The 23,665-nt window shown below is 39.8% G+C and overlaps 2 protein-coding genes across 5 annotated transcripts in view; both read right to left on the bottom strand.

Moving 5' to 3' along the window:
• The window catches only part of ARFGAP3 (ARF GTPase activating protein 3), a 41,057-nt gene extending 32,771 nt beyond the window's left edge, over positions 1–8,286 (bottom strand). For all 3 annotated transcript variants that reach the window (XM_070947951.1, XM_070947953.1, XM_070947952.1), the window contains exons 1-2: positions 8,024–8,286; positions 2,792–2,910 (exon numbers count right to left, since the gene is read on the bottom strand). In XM_070947951.1, the coding sequence (XP_070804052.1) occupies positions 2,792–2,910; positions 8,024–8,092 (188 nt within the window). In that variant the 5' untranslated portion in view covers positions 8,093–8,286. The remainder of the gene's footprint in view (positions 1–2,791; positions 2,911–8,023) is intronic.
• A 3,073-nt stretch (positions 8,287–11,359) lies between these two features.
• PACSIN2 (protein kinase C and casein kinase substrate in neurons 2) overlaps positions 11,360–23,665 on the bottom strand; it is a 49,231-nt gene continuing 36,925 nt past the window's right edge. Inside the window, exons 8-11 of one of the 2 annotated variants that reach the window (XM_070947667.1) lie at positions 22,545–22,666; positions 17,828–17,944; positions 17,086–17,282; positions 11,360–13,411 (exon numbers count right to left, since the gene is read on the bottom strand). In XM_070947667.1, the coding sequence (XP_070803768.1) occupies positions 13,299–13,411; positions 17,086–17,282; positions 17,828–17,944; positions 22,545–22,666 (549 nt within the window). In that variant the 3' untranslated portion in view covers positions 11,360–13,298. The remainder of the gene's footprint in view (positions 13,412–17,085; positions 17,283–17,827; positions 17,945–22,544; positions 22,667–23,665) is intronic. The other variant, XM_070947668.1, reaches the window with a different exon arrangement.

The following is a 23,665-nucleotide window of genomic DNA, read 5'->3' as shown; positions in this document are numbered from 1 at the left end:
CCAGGAGCACTCTACAGGCCTCCCAAACCTTCTGCGTGTCCTGTTTTTTGCCCTCCCCAGCCCCCAGGAGTACTCTGCAGGCCTCCCAAACCCCCTGCACGTCCCGTTTTTGTGAAAAACGGGCCTGTTTTTGGCAAAAACGGGACATGCGGGGCGGGGTTTTGGGAAGAAAAAATTGTTGTATTCAGTGTATAAGATGCACCAACATTTCCACCCTCTTTTGGGAGGGAGGAGTGCATCTTATACTCCAAAAAGTATGGTAGTTAATTGTAATGAGCCATGGTGAGGATTTTTAACTTTTTAATTTTTCAACTGTCCTCTCACAGAAACGAAATGGAGGGCTAGCTAGTGGGGAGAGGGAGGAGAAGGGCCTAGGAAACTTTCTGCTTGAGATCTATACAGGACAGGTTCCTCAAACATGATCAAATAATAAGTGAGTACTTGGACAGGCATGCTACAATTAACAGGAATCAACAATTCATGCCAAGCCAATTTCTCTTTCTTAGGTAGAATTACTAATTCAGTAGATTAGGAGAATATCAAAGACAATACATCTGGATTACACCAGTTTTTAAGATAATGCCTCATGGTATTTTTCTTCATAAAATGGTAAAGCATAGGCCGAATGCCCTACTTAGTATTAGATGTACTCACAATTGAGTGAATGAGCACACCTAAGAATACCCTTCAACCTAAAAGCAACTTATCTGGAGTGTCTTAGGTCAACATTTTTAGCAATGTTTTGGATGAGCAGGTTAAGGAGGATGGATGACACAAAATTAGGAAAGGCAAATTGTTTAGATGATTATAATGAAATATGGTTATTCTTTATTGAAACCATTGTAGAGATGTGGTGACACTTAAAGTGAGATGCGTGATGTAAAAATTTAACAAACAAACAAACAAACAAACAAATAAATAAATAAAATAGAACTATATATACATAATATACACAAAGAAAATTTATATCATGGTTATTTTGTTCTCCTTTTTTCTATCATTTTTTTCCTTATTCCATTTAGTTAAATAAATAAAAGCCTTGAAACAAGATCCAAGAAGGTCTAGAGTGGCTTGAAGTATGGAGTGAAAAGAGTAGAATGGAATTTGACATAGAGAATTTAAAGTTCTGCATCTCTGATAGGAAAAATGTAAACTCTGGGTATCCTGGTCAACACAAAGTTAACATTAATTCAGTGTAGTGTGATGCTTTTGCTAAAAACAACTGCTGTCTTGGCACGTTATTATCAAAAATATAAGTCCACATCATAGAAAATAAATGATTCCACTCCATTTTGCTTTGGTCAGGTTTTATTTGGAATACTGTGTCCGGTACTGAACACCATAGTTGAAAAAGGACAGTTACAGATTAGAACAAGTTCAGAAGAGGATTTCCCAGATGGTGAAAACCCTGGAAATCAAGCTCTATATGGAATGGTAAAGGATTTGGGAAGCTATGATGGTCTTTTTTGTTACCCCAGATGTAAGACAAGAAGCAGATTTTCACCACAATTTAATTAATTAAACAGAACTGAGGAGAGAAACAGGCTGGTTATCCCTTTCATACTTAACACTGAAAAGGCGTATAACAGTGATGAAGACCGAGTGCCAAAACTAGAGCGTATGAGTGCATGCGCATGTGCCCATGTGCGTGCCAGAGTGCCGGAAACTGGCCAGCTGCTCTTCCCAGTTCCATCATGCGCATAACCCGCTGGACAGCTGGTCCGTCGCGCATGTGCACCGGCCAGCTGCTCTCTTCTGGGTTCCAGCGTGCGCATGCGCAATAGCCAGAACCTGAGAGAGAGAAGCTGGCACGCATGCGTACCAGACCAGCTGGCCGGCACGCATGTGCACAACAGAACCTGGAAGAGCAGCTGGCCACCGTGCGTGCCCAGAGAGGGATCTGCGTGCCACCTCTGGCACACGTGCCATAGGTTCACCATCACGGGTTTATAAGGAATCAAGCATTTCCTTCTGAATGCTTGCTGCATGGTTTTTGAAAATACCGTGAACAGGACAAGAGGAGCCAGGAAAGAGGTAAGATACGCAAAAAGCATTATTGGCACACAAAACAAATGAAATAATATTCAACTTGATGGAGAGCCAATGAGTTACTGAAAATATTTTAAAAGCTAAATTGTCAATTGCAGAACAATCGCCCAATGAGTATGTGAGTATTCGACTTTACAGGAGTTGGATTATCAAACAAAAATAGCCGATCTTGGGAAAGCTACTGCTGTATTTGATACATAAGCTTCACCCATTTTAGTTGGAAACAATTATAGGATTGTTCTTTATCAGATCTGCAGAACAATATTCACAGTAAAGCTGAAGATATTTTAATTTATGAAGAGAACTGCAGCTTACAATTCAAAGGAGGTAAGGCATAAAACCTTAAGACATAATAGAAGAGCTGCAATTGATATTAGATACTAGTACAGCTAACAAATCATGCAAACATTTTAAGAACAAACAAAAGCTATGAGAGCATATATGTCAGAGTGACCAAAATCAGTTTAAATATTGAACTAAAGTTTAACTTGAAAATGAAATTCTCATCCGATACTTTATATTTTGAAATTCATGTAAGATGTACTTTCATGAAAGACGTGCCAGACTATTTATATTTATTTTGTATCGGTGCACAATAAAGATAGCTAACAGGTACAACAGACAGTTTCAAACCAAGAAGCATCTCTTCTACAAGATGAGGAAAAATATATGTAGATATACAAAAACTCAGGAAAATATCCCCCAAGAATGAACCGCATGCATTGCTAGATGAATTGCTTACCGAATGAAACTCAAGTGAACTCCAAGTGAGCGATGAGTCCCAGAGCAGTCAATACAGAGGAAAACTCCATATGTTATGCTTGCCCAGCTTGGATTTTTTGCTCCACAGTCAAAACATAACTAGAAAACAGCCACAATTTAATTATTACACAGCATACTTTTGTCTCCTAAATAAGAATGATCTGCAAAATGCACACAGAATGCAAACATCACTCATCAATTTAGCTGCTTCTTAGGTACAACATTAGGGAAATGTTACTTTTAAGAATTCAAATCAAACAAATGGAATTTAGGTCCAACTGAAAATTAGTTATTTATTCATTTGCATTCATTCATTCATTCAATTTCTATAATGGTAGTCCAAATAAAACCAAGATAAGAAAGTTTAACCGACTGGATGTAGATCACTGTAGGAAAGCCATGCTTGCCTATGGTGGCATAAAATCAGGAGTCTTGTAGCACCTTTTCCAACAAAAAGTTTTATTAAAATATTAGAAGCTTTTGAGTGTTAGGAAAGATGCTACAAGACTCTTGGTCCACTAAGATTTTTTTAAACAACATTAAACACTTAATGTATTAAGTGAACCAACTGATTAACCTACCTACAAGGTAGTTTCTGTGGTACAATGAGATTAGGAAAGTAACAGAAATACTAAAATCTGACATTTAAGACATTGACATTAAAATCTGACATTTAAAATATTTTAACTTAAGCAAACATATTCAGGTAGCCCTTGTTTAGTGATTGCTGTGTTTAGTGACCATTTGCAGCTATGATAGTGATGAAAAAGTAATGTTAACACCAATCGTCAAATTTACAAACTTCTATAAAAGTCTGCAAAGCAAAGGAAAGCTGAAATCAGGTGTTAAGCACAATCACAGTTTCAATTAATGAAACAAAGGCTTCAAATACTATTCAAGTGGCATGTACAATTCCTAAGAGGTGCACAGATAGATGAATGTTTGCAAATCAATAAATACAATTTATAAACTTAACATATCCATATGTTGTCTGCAAGAGAGATAATTCTAAAGTATTCAAACAATGGCTTGAAATTACAGGAAAGGCAAGAAGTTAATTAACCACCCTGATTAACTGCAAGATTTCTCCAATAAATTATGTATCTCTGTGATAATTAGGCTGCAGGTCAGAAAAAATGAAAAGTATATCCAAAATTATTTGGGCTGCATTCAGTTCCTGCTAACTTATAATGGATATATTGACTATAGTAGTATGGGTAGTCCTCAACTTTTTTTTTTTTTAATTTGATTTATATGCCGCCCTTCTCCGGAGACTTAGGGCGGCTTACAATGTGCTAAGCAATAGCCTTCATACTTTTGTATATTTATACAAAGTCAGCTTATTGCCCCCACAAACTGGGTCCTCAATTTACCTACCTTAGAAAGGATGGAAGGCTGAGTCAACCTTAAGCCTGGCGAGATTCGAACCTGCAGTAATTGCAGGCAGCTGATCTTAATAACAGGGTGCTTTAGACCACTGTACTACCAAGGCTTATGACCATAATTGAGCCCAAAATTTCTGTTGCTAAGTTAAATGTTTGTTAAGTGAATTTTGCCCATTTTACAACCTTTCTTGTCACAGTTATTAAGTGAATCATTGCAGTTATTAAATTAGTAACATGGTTGTTAAGTGAATCTGGCTTCCCCATTGACTTTGCTTATCAGAAGGTCACAAAAGGGGATCACAGGACCCCAGGACACTGCAGCTGTCATAAATAGGAGTCAGTTGCCAAGTGCCTGAATTTTGAGGGATGGGGCTATGGGGATGCCGCCATGTGAAAAACATGAAAAACAGACATGTCACTTTTTTCAATGCCGTTGTAACTTTGAACAGTCACTAAATGAACTGTTGTAAGTCAAGGACCACCTGAACATACACAAAATAGGATTATGATTTGGTAAAACAACATATTGCTTTAGATACACTGCTGCATCAAGCTAGCTGTTTACTTTCCAACAACTGCATATGAACATATGTTTCAACCAACATTAAAATGGCACAGAATAGGAACTTTACAGATCTTGGATTACTTCAAAAAGCAAAGCAGGGTAAACCTGATTAGCTCTTAGATGCAAGACCATCACAGATCTCAAGGCTGTAAGCTAATAGGAAGTTAAAATAATTCTTGAAATAGTTAGTGCCCAGTCATTGTTGTACTGTGGCCCAGATAACTACATGTAATATTCACTAGGAACTGCATTTGATTTTAAGAAGGTACTACTTTTATATAAGATACTATTTAAAGAGCCTAATCAAAGTATCTCCCATAAAATAAGCATGTTTTCCTATTTCTCAGCTCTTCATAGGCCGCTGATTGATCACTGTGAACTTAAAGACAAAAAAACTCAGAGGCTTTTGGTTTCATCCTGCACACTTCACCGGTCTTCAAGACAACTTGCTGACATTTCTTTGAGAGCAACAATGAACATACGAATCCCAAATATTCCCTTTTACTGAAGTCCCCATACCTTGTTCCCAAACCAACTTGCATAAAATAACCTTGATCTCAGAATCTAATGTATCCATATTATGGACACAAACAATTGCATTAAAATTCTGTTCAATGCTTAATTAAGAACTCATTCAACTAAATAAATTGGTTTGCTCTGCTCGCTGCTGCCCTTTATTTCTTCATCTTAACGATGGCATTATATTTTTGTGAACTTGATTTTTTTTTTTAATTTGATTTATATGCCGCCCTTCTCTGGAGACTCAGGGCGGCTTACAATGCGCTAAGCAATAGCCTTCATTCTTTTGTATATATATACAAAGTCAGCTTATTGCCCCCACAACTGGGTCCTCAATTCATATACACCATTAAGTTCCTTGCTTAATTATTGGAAAAAATTCTAAAACACTCTCAAAATGAGCATGCGGCTTCAAAATGATCTTCATAGAATACAAGGGGATATAATTATTTGCTACTTTAATAATCTAATAAAAATAATTTCTGTCTAAATATTCAGAAGCAAACAGAAATACCTGAAGATAAATTGGCACTGAAGCTTGCATTGCAAAAACAATTGTTTTGACACACATCCACTGAAAAGCCATTTTCAGTCAACTCATCAATTTCTAGGTTAAAATTAAAGACTGCATTCCACAGTGATGTAAACATATGCTACTGGAATCGACAAAGGGAACTTTGAACTTGGGATTCCAACACAGAGGAAGTGAACATTAATGTTATTTTTAAATGATATGGCTAGTAAAGATTTAAATATTCTATAAAGTATTCTCCCATAGTACCACCACCAACAAAAATCATTAAAATATTTTTGCCTTGGATTAACATTATTATATCTTCAAGCCAGGGAAAGATCAGAAAAAACAGCATGTTCTCATGAGTATACAATTACATTAAGAGATTGCATACAAATGAACACTGGCTAGAATGTGAGACTGGCAAATGATGGCAGCATCCCACAATATACAGTGGGGCCAGGAATTAATAGGATTGGAGTTTAGGTGCAACACTTCTGAGTGATAAAATAAGACATCTATGCCAGGAAGTCTCTGGGGTTTTGCTTTTTTTTTTACTCCAATAATGAAGGTGTGTAAACCTATTCTGGAAAGTGCCTAAGATTTAGTAATTACGGGAAAACCACTGTGACACAATAGTCGAGTCTTCTTCTAGAAGTAGAGATCTAGGTTCGAATCCACTCTCATGCAGAAGCTGGCTGACTTGGGCCACTTTGCTACTGTGATTTTATTGAAATATTTTCTTCACATAGCTGAGTAAAATTTCCCTTTAGATGCAGCTGAAATAACAGGCATGAATCCAAGTCTCAGCATTATTATTATTATACAATGTGCTTTTCTATTGAAGGACATGAGGGGATGACACCAATATCTTCATACCACCACCCTGCAAGATGCAGAGACTGGCTTTAAAGTCTTCTACCTGAACGGGGAACTTGATCTTGCTTCTCCCAAGTTTAATGCCCAAACCTGTACCTTTAGCAATAGAATGGAATGGAATGGAATGGAATGGAATAGAATAGAATAGAATAGAATAGAATAGAATAGAATAGAATAGAATAGAATAGAATAGAGGATAGGGATAGGATTGGGATTGGGATTGGGATTGGGATAGGAGTGGAGTGGAGTGGAGTGGAGTGGAGTGGAGTGGAGTGGAGTGGAATGGAATGGAATGGAATGGAATGGAATGGAATGGAATGGAATGGAATGGAATGGAATGGAATAGAATAGAATAGAATAGAATAGAATAGAATAGAATAGAATAGAATAGAATAGAATAGAATTCTTTATTGGCCAAGTGTGATTGGACACACAAGGAATTTGTCTTTGGTGCATTCAGTGTACATAAAGAAAAATAAAATAAAATACATTCATCAAGAATCATAAGATACAACACTTAGTGATAGTCATAGGTTACTAATAAGCAATCAAATCATAATAGGAAACATATAAAACAATAAAAATTGTAAAGATACAAGCAGAGAGGTTACAGTCATAAGTGGGAAGAGATGGGTGATACGAACGATGAGAAGACTAATAGTAATGCAGACTTAGTAAATAGTTTTGACAGCTGAGGGAATTAGTTGTTTAGCAGAGTGATGGCATTCTGGGGAAAAAACTGTCCTTGTGTCTAGTTGTTCTGATGTGTACTGCCCTATAGCGTCGTTTTGAGGGTAGAAGTTGAAAACATTTTATGTCCAGGATGTGAGGGGTCTGTAGATATTTTCACAGCCCTCTTTTTGACTCCTGCAGTATCCAGGTCCTCAATGGAAGGCAGGTTGGCAGCAAAGGATGGTGCTAGAGAAATGGTTAGCCCAAAATGCCTTCCCAGATGGTGGGGTTTTTTCTTTCCGATTTCCAAGTCTTATGATTTCCTACAGCCCCATCCAAATATTAACTCTATTTATAAACTTCCCCCCCCCCCCCCAGTAAAGCAGTAAATCCTGTAAATGGGTAACTGAAGCCATCCAGGCAATCCCTCTTGGGAACAAACTGCCTTCTTCAGGGATGTTTCTCAGCAATCTCCCCACCTTCAGGTTTCTTGGGGGGGTCTCCCCCTTCTCCCCCCTCAACCGCCACCCCCCACGATAAACACGCTGGGCTTCCCCCCCACCACACACACACACACACACACACACACACACACACACACACACCCGCCCTCGCTCCGCCTCTCGCCGCCTTGCAACGTGTCACTCGGAAGCCTGACGCTCCGCTTCCTCTGCCTACCTTGTTCGTGGCGACGGCGCGGAGCCGCCTGAAAACCGTCACCAAGTCGTGTTTGCTAGGTTCGCACATCCCTCCGTCCGCGCACCCTATTTTTTTGGGGGGGGGGGTCACCGCGGGGCTCGCTGACGTTGCAAACGATACTCCTCCTCCTCCTGCTGCTGCTGCTGCTGCTGTTGCTGTTTCCAGACCGGCGGAAAACAAGAGACGGGCGACGCAGGCGCGTTGAAGCTCCAGGGAACCAGGACAAGCTTTCGCCACTTCCCCCGCCCACCAAAGGGGAGGAGCTACTTGGCGCGCGCGCGCGGGGGGGGGCGGCGGCCCCACGTCGCCGAGAAAACGAGAAGGAGAGAGGCGCCAAGCGCGCGCAATCTCGGGTCCCACTGCCGCTGATTTGTCCGCCGCGGATTGGATTGGAGGGCGTCCCTCAGACGACCCCGCCCACACTCCTCCTCCTCCTCCTCCCCCTCCCCGCCCGCAGCCGCGCGTGATACAGAAGGCGTCCCGTTGCTATGGAGATCTCCGGAGGCGTCGCGGATGACGTCAGCTGCGCTGGGCTGGGCTTCATTGGGGGGTGAGGCCTAAGAGTATTGATGGTGATGGGGGGGCTTGGCTTGGTTTGGTTTATTTTGAGTGCTGGCAGCTGGTTGGATCGATTTAGGTTGGGGGAGATCAGCAGAAACCTGCCCAGTCCCCAGGCAGTAGCGGATCTCGACAAGATCCGGAAAGAGGTGCAAAAGCCAGTCATTCCCAGGCGAAGGGCAACAAAGAATGTTCTTTCTTTGTTTCTCAGGAAACTCAAAACTGTTCAAGGAGCTGAGGAAGTATTGAGTCTGTCATGTGCACCTCCATAACTGTCTGATTTGGTTCTGCAACCCAACAAGACAGACACAGACTTCAGAGGATAATTAGAACTGCAGAAAAAACAATTACTACCAACCTGCCTTCCATTGAGGACCTGTATACTGCATGAGTCAAAAAGAGCGCTGTGAAAATATTTATAGACCCCTCACATCCTGGACATAAATTGTTTCAATTCCTACCCTCAGAACGACGCTATAGAGTACTGCACACCAGAACAACTAGACACAAGGACAGTTTTTTCCCTAACGCCATCATTCTGCTAAACAAATAATTCCCTCAACCCTAGCAAATAATTTACTAAGACTGCATTACTATTAATCATCTCATCGTTCCCACCACCCATCTCCTTCCAGTTATGACTGTATGACTAATTTTGTTGCTGGTATCCTTACGATTTATATTGATATTGTTTCCTGATTGCTTATTTGTACCCAATGACTATCATTAAGTGTTGTACCTTATGATTCTTGACAAATGCATCTTGTGTTTTTATGTACACTGAGAGCATATGCACCAAAGGCAAATTCCTTGTGTGTCCAATCACACTTGGCCAATAAAGAATTCTATTCTATTCTATTCTATTCTATTCTATTCTATTCTATTCTATTCTATTTATTCTATTCTAAGGATTCATCCAGTGGTCGAACTCTGCTTGGGAGGGGGCTTCGGTGCACCCCTTTGAGTACTCCTCCCCCCACTCATTCTCTGCCGAGAATGGTAGCAGACCAGTTGTCAGGCCTGAGGAGTTCCTGGATTACCTTGAAAATCCTCTACCCTGAAAGGTGCTCAGGGTTGATCTTTTGCGAGCTTGGAATTTAAGATTGAGTCTGTACAGGTAGCCTTCAACTTACCAAGGTTGGCTTAGTAACCAAAGTTACAACGTCACTGAAAAAAAAGTGACATGTTCATTGTTCACACTTATGACTGTTGCAGCATTCCCCTATGATCATGTGGTTTACCGTACATTCGGATACTTGACAACTGACAGATTTATGATACTTACAGTGTCCTGGGGTCACATGAGATCCCCTTTTACGACCTTCTGACAAACAAAATCAATCGGGGAACCAGATTCACTTAACATCTGTATTACCCATTTAACAACGGCAGGGATTCACTTAACAAATGTGGCAAGAAGAGTCGTAAAATGGGGCAAAACTCAATTAACAAATTTCTCACTTAGCAACAGAAATTTTGGGCTCAGTTATGGTCGTAAGTTGAGGTCTACCTGTATTGTTTATGATGTTGTCATAGGCTGGACGATGACATCATAAATAGCAAATGACTTCTCGATTGTTATCAAGAGAGTGTTCCTGAAATCAGCAGGAGTTAAACTTAACTGTAGTATTGTTAACTAAAAAGGAGAAACTGTTTCTAAATGATGTTTTGATTACTGCTCTCCTGAACAGAAGTCAAATCATGGAATGATAAAAGATATTGACATCTTGGGTTGTCAACAAACATGCATTATGTATTTTTATGTTTATATTTAGAGACTGCCAATCTCCCTCATAGAATGACTTTCTATCCCATCTTTTATTATTTTTTATGCTTAGCTCAAGGCTTTACTTTTGCCAGTGAATTGTAGAGGAAATTAATATACTTTTTTTAAAGTAAGTAAATAGCCGCAAGCTTCAGTTATCATCTGCAAGAAACCACTAGGAAAGTTTTATCCACAGGCATAGCATCTATCATCATCAGTGTGCTAATCATATCTAGATTTACATTTTCATGCCAATCCAATCTAGTGACATTGGGAAAACCTTGATTTAGTATCTGGAAGCTATGAGGAAGTGGATGGGAAGTAAAAGCCCAATTTAAATCCTAGAATGTTGAAGGTGCTGTTTTTCCAGAAACAATCTGGCTTTCTTACCATTTCCAGCTATGATGCTCTCCAGAAGGAACAGACTCACAACTTGGGAGTTGTTCGTGGTTTCTGCTTAAGAATCAGTTGGAACTATAGTGGGGCAAGTGTTACCTAGCTTTGGTTGGTAGACCAGGAATTCCTGCAGACTATAAATCTTTATGTGTGTCACTTCTAGAACAGAGGTAGGTTTCAGCAGGTTCTGACCAGTTCTGGAGAACCGGTAGTGGAAATTCTGAGTAGTTCGGAGAACTGGTAGTAAAAATTCTGACTGGCGCCGCCCCCATCTATTCTCTGCCTCCCAAGTCCCAGCTGATCGGGAAGAAATGGGGATTTTGCAGTAACCTTCCCCATCGCAGGCCGGATTCGGCCCATGGGTCTTGTGTTTGACACTCCTATTCTAAGGGAATTTGTATTTAAGTGATGGCACCTCTTCTTTTCCCACATTAGCTGTTGTGTTTGGTTCTTACTCAGACTAGTCACTATGCACCCACTACCTTGAATAAATAGGTTTAATTTCTCTCAGGATATAATCCAGAGAATATACAAATACAGTGCTTATAGTTAAAATAATATAGACCTTATGTGGTAGTAAAATTTTTGTTCAATTTTTTATTTTTAAAATACTGTACTGTCAAAAATATTGTGGACTAATTCTTGACCATTTATTCAAAATTTCCATTTCTGAACAATTATGCTGGAACACCAACACAACAGAGATCGAATACCCACTTAATATAATTAATCTTCAATATTAATAAATATGTAAATTTCCACAGACAAATGGAATAGTCAGGAAGCACTTACAGTATTTTCAGTTTCAACTATCATTTCAATTACAGTGTGATTCCCTAAAACATCATTTCTACTGATAAGTTCTAAATTTTCTATAAAGCAACATTTTAAACAAGTTCACAATTTTGCCATTTAAATTGCCTGCAAAATCTATAGAGTCTGACACTTCTACAGCTGATCCGCAAACCAACCAAGTTTTTACAGTGTTTTGCTACAATAATCTACATTGGATTAATGTTAATTTTGGAATCACGTCTTAATTAACAATTATAGGTCTTGAGAATAAAACCCCAATATTATCATTTAAGGACTTAGATCACAGTATACTTTTGTCTTAAAGTACACTAAACACTGTTTAGTGTGCTTTGGATGCATTTCCTGTCAGAAGAGTCCAAAGGTACACAATGAACTTTAATCCCTCTGGTCCCAGTCCCAATTACAAAGGAGTCCTGCTGAAACAAAGGGAGGACAAACTCACATTCTTGCAAGAGTGGATGTGAGAGTGTTCATGCAGACACTTGTGGGTAGGCACAGATGGAATGATAACTACAGATGATTATAATATAATATGGAAGGGGAAAGTGAGTTGTTATACCTTAAGAGGAAGGCTAAATTCAGAGTAGACAGGATGGGGCACAGCTAAATCTTCTATCTTATACCTAAAAGTGTATGTATGAAACATAGCAAATTTAAATATGCCTGCATTTTAAGTTGCTTTGCTTAGTTTAAAAGCTGCTGCTAACTTTCCACCGAAGTTAATAAAACATTGATATTCTGGTGTCAGATATAATCTGAAATCTAATGCATATACAATAGATTTTCTAATTAACACATGCTCCTTAATTTTAATATCAAATTATATATACATATAGACAACTTAAAGAGCATATCAGTAAAAAGGCAGTACATTTTAGTCTCTGGCTTGAAAAAATAAACCTCACGTTTAACTTTCCAAATCACATAAAATCATTAACTTACAGAATGTAAGTTTTATAATTGTATATTGTTTTTATAATGACATCCTTGAAATATGGGGAAATCTTTAAAATGTACATGATGTTGTCCTTTAGGAAATTGAGATTTCAAGTGTCAAAATAATATTCACCAAGAAAAACGAATCCTTAATAGTTGCAGATAATTCTACTGGAATCTTTACAATAGATATTGTAATATATATATGGCATTTTACACTATTAAGCCATGCTGACAGCATGAAAAAAATAAAGCATACAGGATTGAGAGGACAATACTTCTGAGTCATTATTTATGTAACAGCTAATGAAGTAGTAGACCATGCATGAAGAAGGAAATGCTACATAACTTTTAAGTTTTAAAAATGCATTTTTCACAAATTACTAACAAATGCAGCATTGCAGTTAAAAAACTTAATTTCAAATTACGAAGATCAAGTCATTACTGATTGAACAAAACTGGTCTTAAGGTAATATCCAAAAGAAAGGAAATGAGGCACTGATTTAGCAAATTTTGGAGCAAAATAAAAACAGTCATCATAAAATATGATAAAAATGAATGCTGTCATTTTCTTGCTGACTTTCTGCTATCTTTAAGATGCCAAACCTTTTCCTAGGTTTCAGCCTGAAGCATTGGAGATTGCTGAAGGAACATAGGAACCAATCAATTTAATTGCATTAAAAGATATATAGATAGATCAATAGATATATTTCAGTTCCTCTTATAATGAACCACAGGCATCATGTTGATTGAGTGTTGTTATATCTCGTTCAGAATTATTTGTCACTGGATTGGTTCTACATAATTTGCAGGATACAGCCCAACTTGTCCATTGTCCAGACGACCTTTGCACCATCCTTGTTCATCTTCATCTTCGATTTTAGTTAGTTCTTCTCCTGTGAGAGAGAAAAAAAGTAATCTGATAACCTCTCTATACCAGAATGTCAATAAATGTTGCCTTTCTAGAGCAGTTACGGTCTTCGCTATTTCTACTAGCAAATTATAAGAAAATTACACTGATCCCTTACTTTCCCCAAACTCTATTCAAGAACCAGTTTAACGAGTTGAAAAAAAAAACCCAAACCCAAATTATAATTGGGTTGTTATTAACCACAATGGAAATAATAATAGCAACTGGGATGAGACATCTACAGTGATTTTACAATAGAGTCATTCATGAGCTGATATTTAAAACCTCATCGTCTACTTTTTTAATCTGCTTTTTAAATATAAATCTTTCTTATTAGAAGTATTCAAGATTGATTTTGGGTAGGGTTAGTGTTGGGGGTGAAATGTACTTAGCTTTCCTACCGGTTCACTGATCTGCATGCGCTGCGCACAGCATGCGCAGATGGTCAACTGGGATGTGATGGCGTCCCGGTTTGAGAGGGGGAGCAGAGCCTCCCGCCACCGGCCCTACCGGTTCTCCAAACTACGCGCTGCCAGCGCTACTGGCTCCCACGAGCCGGATAGAGCTGGCAGTATTTCACCCCTGGTTAGGGGTTTGTGCCTTTGAGCCATTATTGACCCCTGGCAATTGCCTGGATAAATTTCTACAGTTTTCTTGACAACATTTTCAGTAGTGGTTTGCCCTGGCCTTTTTCACACAACAAGAGTGACTGGCCCAAAGTCACCCAGCTGGCTTCATGCCTAAAACAGGACTAGAACTCACGATCTCCTGGTTTCTAGTCTGGTGTCTTAAACCAGCGGTCCCCAAGCTTTCCAGCTTGGCGGCCCAGGGAGGTGGGGTCGTGTGAGTGGTAGGCGCGCATCTGTGCGCACAGCTCCATTTGTGTGAACACCGGGCGCTTGCCATCTCTTCCACAGCCTGATTTCAAATAGGCCGTGGCCTAGGGGTGGGAGATCCCTGTCTTAAACTACTATACCAAACTGGCTCTACCAGCCAATATTAACACTATTTGTGTAATATTCTCTTATTATTGAATATGAATGGGAAGTGCTTTATGCTCATCGAAATAAGTGCAAGCAGGAAATCTTTTTGGATTACTTTAAAAAAAAATACTTCCCAAAAAAAAGTTTTTCCCCGCATGCCATCACTGCTAAACAACTAATTCCCACAACTCTGCTAAATTATTTACTAAGACTGTATTACTGTTATTCTTCTCATCCTTCCTATTACCTATCTCCTCCCACTTATGACTATAACCTTGTTGCTTGTATCGCTATGATTTATATTGTTTTATTTCTTTCCTAGTATGATTTGATGGCTTATTTAGTAACCTATGACTATCACTAAGTGTTGTATCTTATGATTCTTGATGAATGTATTTTTTTTCTTTTTATGTACACTGAGAGCATATGCACCAAAGACAAATTCCTTGTGCGTCCAATCACACTTGGCCAGTCAAGAATTCTATTCCATTCTAAAACAGAACTATATTTTTCCTCTACTGCTGTTGTCCCAAAGATGCTTTTTCAAGAGGCAACTAGACTTTCTGGTTCTTCTTTGAAGATATTTTGCTTCTCATCCAAGAAGCTTCTTCAGTTCTGACTGGATGATGGGGAATGGAAGAATGCAAATGACCAGCTGTCTGCAAGGAATATAAATTCTTCCACTCCCCACCATCCAGTCAGAGGGAATTAAATTGGGAATTACCTGTACTGCTATTATTTTAAAAAAAGTAACTGAAATTTTTATACTATAAAGTGAGACTAGGCTGAAGTGCCCTTGGAAGCAACGCTGTGGCATTTGCATACTGAGATTGAGATGTTTATGTGATTTAGACTAATTTTGTTTTAAGAGGAAGCTCTAACATCTTCATTATTCTGCTTTGCTCCACCTAGGAAAAAGGTTAGTTGAGTGACATCTTTTTCCAAAACAAAAGTATGAGAACAGTGAGCTATCACCATATTATGTGTCTTATGGCACATTTCCAGAATGTGCAGAATCTGTCTGTGAACAAGCATTTCACTCTTTTTAATTATCAAAGAGAACGAATAAACGGGCTCTTAGATTTTTGAAATATCCTTTCTTTTCCCAAAAAAAGAAAAAGTGGAATTCCTATCCCACTTTAGTTGGAAAGAGAAAAATTCAGTGAAGAAAAATGGACAGGTGCCTGACAAAGCAAATAGAAGACATTTTACCTTCCCATGTAATAAATAAATGCCTTGATTTGAAAGAGAATTAATCAGTAGGTAGTCTTAATTTTAAAGTAATTAGTTCAGTATTTTATTTTACTAAGACAATCAAAAGCTTTTTAAAAGACAAAGGCAAATTATTCCTGAAATTTTTGCCAAGAAAATTTCAGAATCTAGTCCAGGCAGCCCCCAGGAGTCAAGGCTAGCTGAAAGCCAATAGTAAGTGGTAATAGTAATTATTCATATTCACTTTTTTACAAACGGTATTGCCATATTACTTTTTACAACCACAACAATTATTATATGACAAATGTATACATTGCTACTTCATGCACGCAAACCTCTTACAAATGCAGAAATTTTAATGGGAAGAGGGGTTAATTTCTCTCTTAATGTTTAAAATAACCTCAAAAATTCCAAAATGCAAACAGACAAGCACCTGCCACATAACACCTCCAAACTTAACAACTGTCGATAAGAAAGGCATAGAAAAATTCTGGATAGTGGATCTTGCAGTACCTGAAGAAAGCAGAATAGGAGAGAAAGTACTGGAAAAAGATAACAAAATACAACCACCTGGAAATAGAAGTAGATCTACTGTCGCAAAAGAAAGCAAAGATAGTACCAATTGATGCCTTGGGCATGATTTTAAAACATCTGGAGATCCATTTGAACGTCATCAACATTGACAAAAAATCCCCATCAGTCGCTTGAAAAAGTCAGCTTTACTTGGAACAATTTACACCCTGCAACGATACCTCTAACACCATCAAACAACACTGCCTATTCCAGGTTGTTGGAAAAGATTCTATAGGTCAGTAACCTTTTCCAGACTGAGTGCCCAAAGCGCGTGCGCATGCGCGCACATGCGCACACCCCCAAACCACCAAAATGCAATGCGTGTGCAACCCCATATATGCGCCCCATCTCCACATACACCCCGACCCCTGCGCATGCACACATGACACCCCAGCACACACCCCAGCGTATGCGCTAGTGGCACCCCCGCACACAACCCGCCCCCCTCACATGCGCGGCAGAGACCCGACAACCAGCTGGCCGGCAGGAGGCATGTGCGCATGCGTGGTGGAGCTGAAAGGGGGGGGCTCATGTGCCCACAGAGAGAGCAGTGCGTGCCATCTGTGGTATGTGTGCCATAGGTTCGCCATCACGGCTATAGGTGAATAAAAATGCCAAATTAAGTTTAAATATTTAGCTTACTGTGCAACCAGCCATCATAACAATACTATTAGATTTATTTTTACAGATCCAGGAATTCTCATGGGACATGTGTGCACATTCGTACTTAGTAGCTGCGAACGTTCTACAAATTTGAGTGGAAGGCTGATTTCTCTCTACCGATTTCTAAAAAAGCACCACAAACATTCCAAAATGCCGACACACCGTAGACCTGAAGTTTCTTGCATTTCCTATGGTAGAAAAATATGTCATATGACCAGACAGGACCTACCAGTCTTAAAGCTCAATTCATCATGCTCTTGGCCTTCATAATCATAGAGGGCTCGGACTCTCACTTCCACCGTAGGGGAAACATCTTCATCAAATGGATTAGATTCTCCTTGGGTATCATTGGATGAAAACGGATTGTTGATTTCTTCATCAGACCATTCAGCCCCCAAACTCTGGTTTTTCTCATAGCTGCTAACACTAAACACAAATAATACATTATTTTAGCTTGGTTTAGCTGAACTCTTGGGCAAAAGCTGTCAATATGTCACTATTGCGGCCAACAAGGGCTCCTATTTAATCATGAGATGTTTTGTTATGTCAAACAACCAGAGAAAAGTCAGCATTAACAGTGAACTGAGAAGCATATAGAGTATGTGTATAAGCTATTAACCAGCAGTCCAGCATCAACACTAGAAAGATAATTCGTTTAAGGAAAAATGTTATGTGATAAAGAGAGAGTCCTAAAGGAACATATCCGAATGAATACAGCCGGGGGTAAAATTCCAGCAATGGTTTCAAAGCACACTACCAAAGATCATGTCTGTGGAATCAGTGAAGAAAAACCAATCCGAAAATAAAACAGGAATAGAGTGCTGGTAGGTTAGTCAAGTCTGCAAAAGGTAGGTAACCTCTGAGCAAGGACTTCATGCACACAATGGTTCTGAAGAAACCCAGAGTTGGAAACCCTGGATAGAGAAGTGTAAGTCAAGAAAAAACAAGTTGAGAACAGTTCTTTCACCAACTTTTTGATTTTATTGTCCTCCTTTTCACTGACAGTACTTCCAGAATCTTCTTCGTCTTCAAAGGGATTGTAACTTGACTGTACTGACTGCACTGTGTTACTCGGGACACTAAGGTTGCTATTTGGGAGAAAAAAAGGGTTAAGGTGACCCTATCATATATAAACAGGTAATAGAAGAAATATAAGTTTGTTTATTTCTTGTATTTTATTAAAAAAAAAAAAAAACCTTTAAAGAGAAAAGCTAAAACTTCCAAGTTAGCATATCTCCATCTTCCTTCTAAGATGGACGCTTTTAATTCATTTCTCCTCAGAAACAGTTTTTCTCAGTTACAATAGTTAATTAAAAAGTAAATCGAATCCAATTGGAAGACAGTGAACAATGAACTGTAATATCGAATATAAAAATAAATCTGGTAAGCAATAAAAATGGAGAGGTGCTTCAGAGTTTGTGGGTATACCAGCAACCCGAAAAGGCCCATTCCTTAGGCCTTAACATTTATAATGTAAATGGAGCCAACTACTTGGCTAATTTCATGCCAAGGAGGACTCTTACTAAATTTAGCATTATGATAATACCTTTTGGATCTTTTGAAAACAAGTATTTGGAAGCATTTAAAAGTGGCCTCGTAATGCAGTACTGATTTTGCAAAGTTCCTATTGATTTAACAGATCTTAACTCCCGAGGAAAGCAGCAGTGAATCTCCAAGGAAGCATAAAGTTAAGAGAGAAAAGCACTTGGCAGTTCAAAACCTATCATAATACAATTAGAATCATAAGGCTGGAAGGAACTTTGGAAGTCTTCTAGTCCAGGGGTCTCCAACCAACCTTGGCAACTTTAAGCCTGGAGGACTTCAACTCCTAGAATTGCTGAGCCAGCTTCGCTGGAACTCTGGGAGTTGAAGTCCATAAGTCTTAAAGTTGCCAAGGTTGGAGACCACTGGACTAGTCTGTTCTGCCTAAGGGAAGAGACCTTATACCAGTGATGGCTAACCTTTTTGCTGTTGTGTGCCAAAAGCGGGAGGAGGGGGGGTTGTGCTCCCCATAATTCAATGCCCCCCTGTGCTTCCGCCCCCCCTTTTTGGCACACGACGGCAAAAAGGTTACCGGTAGGCCCCTTTTTCACTCTCGCCGGGCTCTAGAGGCTTTCTTGGAGCCTGGGGAGAGTGAAAACAGCCTTCCCCACCCTACAGAGGTTCTTTGGAGGCCGGAAATGGCCCATTTCCCGACTTCCGGTGGACCTAGAAGGCCCGAAAATCAGCTGACCGGCTTGCAGATGCATGCTGGAGCTGAGGTAGGGCAATCCTCGTGTGCCTACAGGTATGGTTCTGTGTGCCACGCGTGCCATAGGTTCGCCATCACGGCCTTATACCATTCTGGACAAAAAGTTGTCCAATCTTTTCTTGAAAACCTCCAGTGATTGGAGCAGCCACAACTCCAGGAGGCAATGCCATTGGTTAAAATTGCTCTCCCTTGTCAGGAAATTTCACCATAGTTACAGGTAGGGGCTCTCTTTAACAAGCTTCCCAACCTTTGATTCTTATCATAAGAGAATAAAATGAAATTGGAAGAAACCAGACTTAAATAAGACTTTTAATATGAAAGAAACATTGCTTGTGAAATATGTTGTTCATATATCAGGATATTTTTCAACGCACTTGAATCTATGCTGATGTACTGAAGGACAGCACAAAATCGCAAGTCATTCGAGAGCATGAACAAAACTTTGAGGACCTGTATTGTACAAGGCATTTATATCAGAAACACATTGTTATGAAAGTTAAGCAATCACTTAAACTTTAATGAGCCACAAATTAATTGGAAAAAAAAACTTATTCACCAGAGATATCAGTAAATTATGCTTAGCCAGCCCTCTAAAACCTAACATGTTAAGTGGGATACTCCTGGCACAATTTCTATATATTGGCAATATCTGGAATAATATTATCAGGAATTACAGAAATTCCTGTGGTTGCACTTAAAACTGCAGGGCAGCCCCTCATAGAAAAGCGATTTAGGACACACGGTCCCATTCCCAAGCACAAGAGATGGCAATTGTTCCTTAATATTAATGCAGTACAGGTAGTCCTCGACTTACAACCACAATTGAGCCCAACATTTCTGTTGTTAAGCGAGACATTTGTTAAATTGAGTTTTGCGCAATTTTTAGGACCTTTCTTGCCATCGTTGTTAAGTGAATCACTGCAGTTGTTAAGTTAGTAACATGGTTGTTAAGTGAGCGTGGCTTCCCCAGACAACCACTTCCCCTTTGCTTGTCCAAAAGTGATCACATGACCCTGGGGCACAGCAACCGTCATAAATATCAACCAGTTGCAAAAGCACCTGAATTTTGATCACATGACATGGAGATGCTGCAATGGTTGTAGGTGTGAAAAACAGTCATAAGTCATTTTTTCCCATGCCATTGTAATTTTCAACAGTCACTAAACGAATTGTTGTAAGTCAAGGACTACTTGCATTAAATCCTCAGTTGTATTTATTAACATACATCTGCATTGACTAATAGTCCTTTCAAATTCATGAAGCCAGATAATTGAAAGTAAGTCTACTACTTGTTTATGAAATGTTAATAAAAGAAAACTAAAAACACCTCTAAAAAGAACACATACAGACACCCAATTAAGAGCTGGGAAAGAAATCTTGCAAAGGTCTTTCTTGGCAGCATAGCTTTCTACACACTAAACCCCCTTCAGGGAAAGTAAAACTAGTGTAGTGCTCTAGTATAACAGTTTGTTACAATGGCACTAAAAATGTGACTTATGACTGCTCTTCATAGTTATGTTTGTAGCATCCTCATGATCACGTAAGCAAAATTCAGATGCTTGGCTTATATTTATGACGGCCGTAGTATCTCGGGGTGATACAATCAAGTTTTGTGACCTTCTGTTGTGACTCCGTTACCTGAGCCTGTGTCATCGGCAGGAGAGGACTCCAAGAGTGAAGGAGAGGAGTTGGCAAGGCCTCCCTCTCCAGGACCCTCCTCTCTGGCAATGCCTTCGGTGCCCGCCGAAGGGCAAGAGATAGGGCCAGGGCCAAGCACGTCCATGCAGCCACAGGTGGACAGTAATGAGGGAGATGAGTCTTGGCTGGATCCTCAGCAGCGTCGCAGAGATAAGCGCGTGCAACAGAAGAAGAGGCGTGCCAGAGATTAAGCTGAGTCACTGGACCACACCCCACAGGATATAAAAGGGGGTGAGGTGGCCATTCAGACTCCGTGACGGACAAAACTAACTACTATTGAGTCACATTGCATCTTTGGAAACAACATTCTCTGCCTTGGATTTATTTTACGAACTGGACAATTCTTGAACTGTGTGTATTTTGTTTAGGAGTAAAGTTCTTGGCACGCAGCTACTGGGTTGCTGCCAAGCTTCTTATCGGAAGAATTGGTTGTCTGCCAGTTTATTTAACACTCGGCTGTCTGTTTGTGTGCGTATGTGAGACGGGGACAGAACACTTTCTGACCAGCATAGCCAACGGGGAAGCCGGATTCACTTAACAACCAAGTTACTAACTTATCGACTGTAGTGATTCACTCGACAACTGTGGCAAGAAAACTCATAAAACGGGGCAAAGCTCACTTAACAAATGTCTCACTTAACAGAAATGTTGGACTTTGTTGTAGTTGTAAGTCAAGGACCAGCTGAATAGTCAGTGCTGCTGAGCAGTATTTTTTGTCTAGGGCAGGGGTGTCAAACTCAATTTCATTGTGTTTGACCTCAGGAGGCTGTGGGGGGCATGGGCGGGGTAGGCGTGGCCAGCTTGACGTCACTCATGTCAGGGGCGTCTGTGCTGGCCAGAGTGTTCTGCCACCAAAAGTTTGAGTTTGACACCCCTGGTCTAGGGGCTTGCAGTTTGTATGTGCATTGCCCAGGGGCCACAGACAGGTTAATGATAGAGCACCATAAAGGAGGGGGAATGTCATAATTTGGGGGGAGAAGGTGCAACTTTAAAATGTTATGATGTCCGCAACATTTGGGGCATACATTTCACTTTTTAAAATCCCTTATTCTTCCAGAATCATCAGAGTTATGTTACTCTGGTAACTCTGTTGTTACCCCCTCCTAACCACGATCGTAATTTTAAAACTATTTAAATTGGGAATTAAATTGGGAATTCCCAAAATGGCTTTACAGTACTGTAAAAGGACTTTACACACTCTTCCATTATTTTATTTGTGTTGTGTTGTGTTGTGTTGTGTTGTGTTGTGTTGTGTTTTGTTTTGTTTTGTTTTGATTTGATTTGATTTGGAATAGTGGTACATGAGAATGATGGCCCTTGAATTTCCTTCACAGAAGTCTTATCGTTTTACACAAATGGACATAATATTAGAACAAATAATAATGAATTAATGTAGAAGACTCAAGCAATCCAAAAAAATTGAATCTGGGGCTACAAAACTTGGGATAAAAGCTCTGTTTGGCAAGATATAGAAACCATTTTCCTTTGTTCCAGTTAGACCCAATTACAGCTGTTGTCTCTTTTATGCATTTTTGGCTACAAATCGTGCTTTGACTATTACCATCAAGTTTAACACAAGGATGTCCATGTAATCTTAATTGAGATTTTTTCTCATTTTTCCTTGAGATAGTGGAACTTAAAACCCAAATTCTTCCAATTGATCTAGTTTTGAAATATTCCAAATATTTACACACCCCGATTTGAAACTTGAGTAAATAAAATTAAAAAAATCATCTTACCTGCTATTTTTTTGCGGTGACTGCTGATCCCCTGTTTGGTTAACACTGGTCAAAGTCACACCATCTGTTGCCTTTTTTTTCTCCCTTCTACTTAGAGAACGGTTCAGATCAGCTGACCAGTCCTATTGCAAAGAACCACAAAAATGTTTGAAGAAATTTGCTACCAGAGAACATCAGCCACCATGGCTTGGAGGTCATCATTATATCTAAATACAACATGGTAAGATCTACAAAGCTGGGACAAAATCCCTTCTTAATTCCAGTCCTGCTTTTAACTAAAGACGAATGTCCTCTATTGCAAGACATTTCCTAAAGAGAAGCAACTTATTAACTTTACAATGCAACAAAACGAGTTTGAAATATTTTGCTTGGGTCAAAATTACATCCAGTAGGAAAGATCTTGTTTGCTAGGATTATCACAGACGAAAGATGTAACATATTTTGCCTCTTTAAGCAGTAGTTCAATTTAAGTACTCATCTGAATTGTGCCTATTTTCAGTTTCCAAATTTCTAGCCTCCTGAAATTCATGGTTTGTCAATTGAGACACATTATATTAAGGATCCATGTCTATGGTTTAGAACAGGAGTGTCAAACTGAAGGCCCGCGGACCGGATCCGACCGGTGGGGTACTTAAATCTGGCCCGCGGGACCAGCCTGGAAATAGCAAAGGACCGTCTCACAATGTCTCTGGCAGCCAAAACTGGTCGAGGGGGGGAGCACGCACAGCCCCTCCGTGCCCCGTTTTCGGCCTGGATGGCTTTCTGCAGCACTTTGCCAGCAAACTGGGGTGCAGGGGGGCCGTGCCCAGCCATGTCACACCCGTTTTCAGTCTGCATTGCCTCCTGTAGCATTTTGTCAGCCAAAATTGGGCGCACGCAATGCCGCGCCCTGTTTTGGCCAGCAGAGTGCTGCAGAAGACCATCCAGGCCGAAAATAGGGCATGGCGCGGTCGCACATGCCCCCCCCTGTTTTGGCCAGCAAAGTGCTGCAGGAGGCCAGCCGTCCTGTCTCCCCCTGGCCAGCCCGCGGAGGGGAACTACAATGCTGATCCGGGCCTCGAAGAAATCGAGTTTGACACCCCTAGTTTAGAATAACAAATGAAAGCACTAGTATGCCCCAA

This window comes from Pituophis catenifer, unplaced genomic scaffold, assembly GCF_029215685.1.
Source record: "Pituophis catenifer annectens isolate HBS135680 unplaced genomic scaffold, rPitCat1.0.hap2 SCAF_7, whole genome shotgun sequence".
NCBI lineage: Eukaryota > Metazoa > Chordata > Lepidosauria > Squamata > Colubridae > Pituophis > Pituophis catenifer.
Note: the sequence above shows the minus strand (reverse complement) of the source record. Positions and strands in the feature narration are given on the sequence as shown.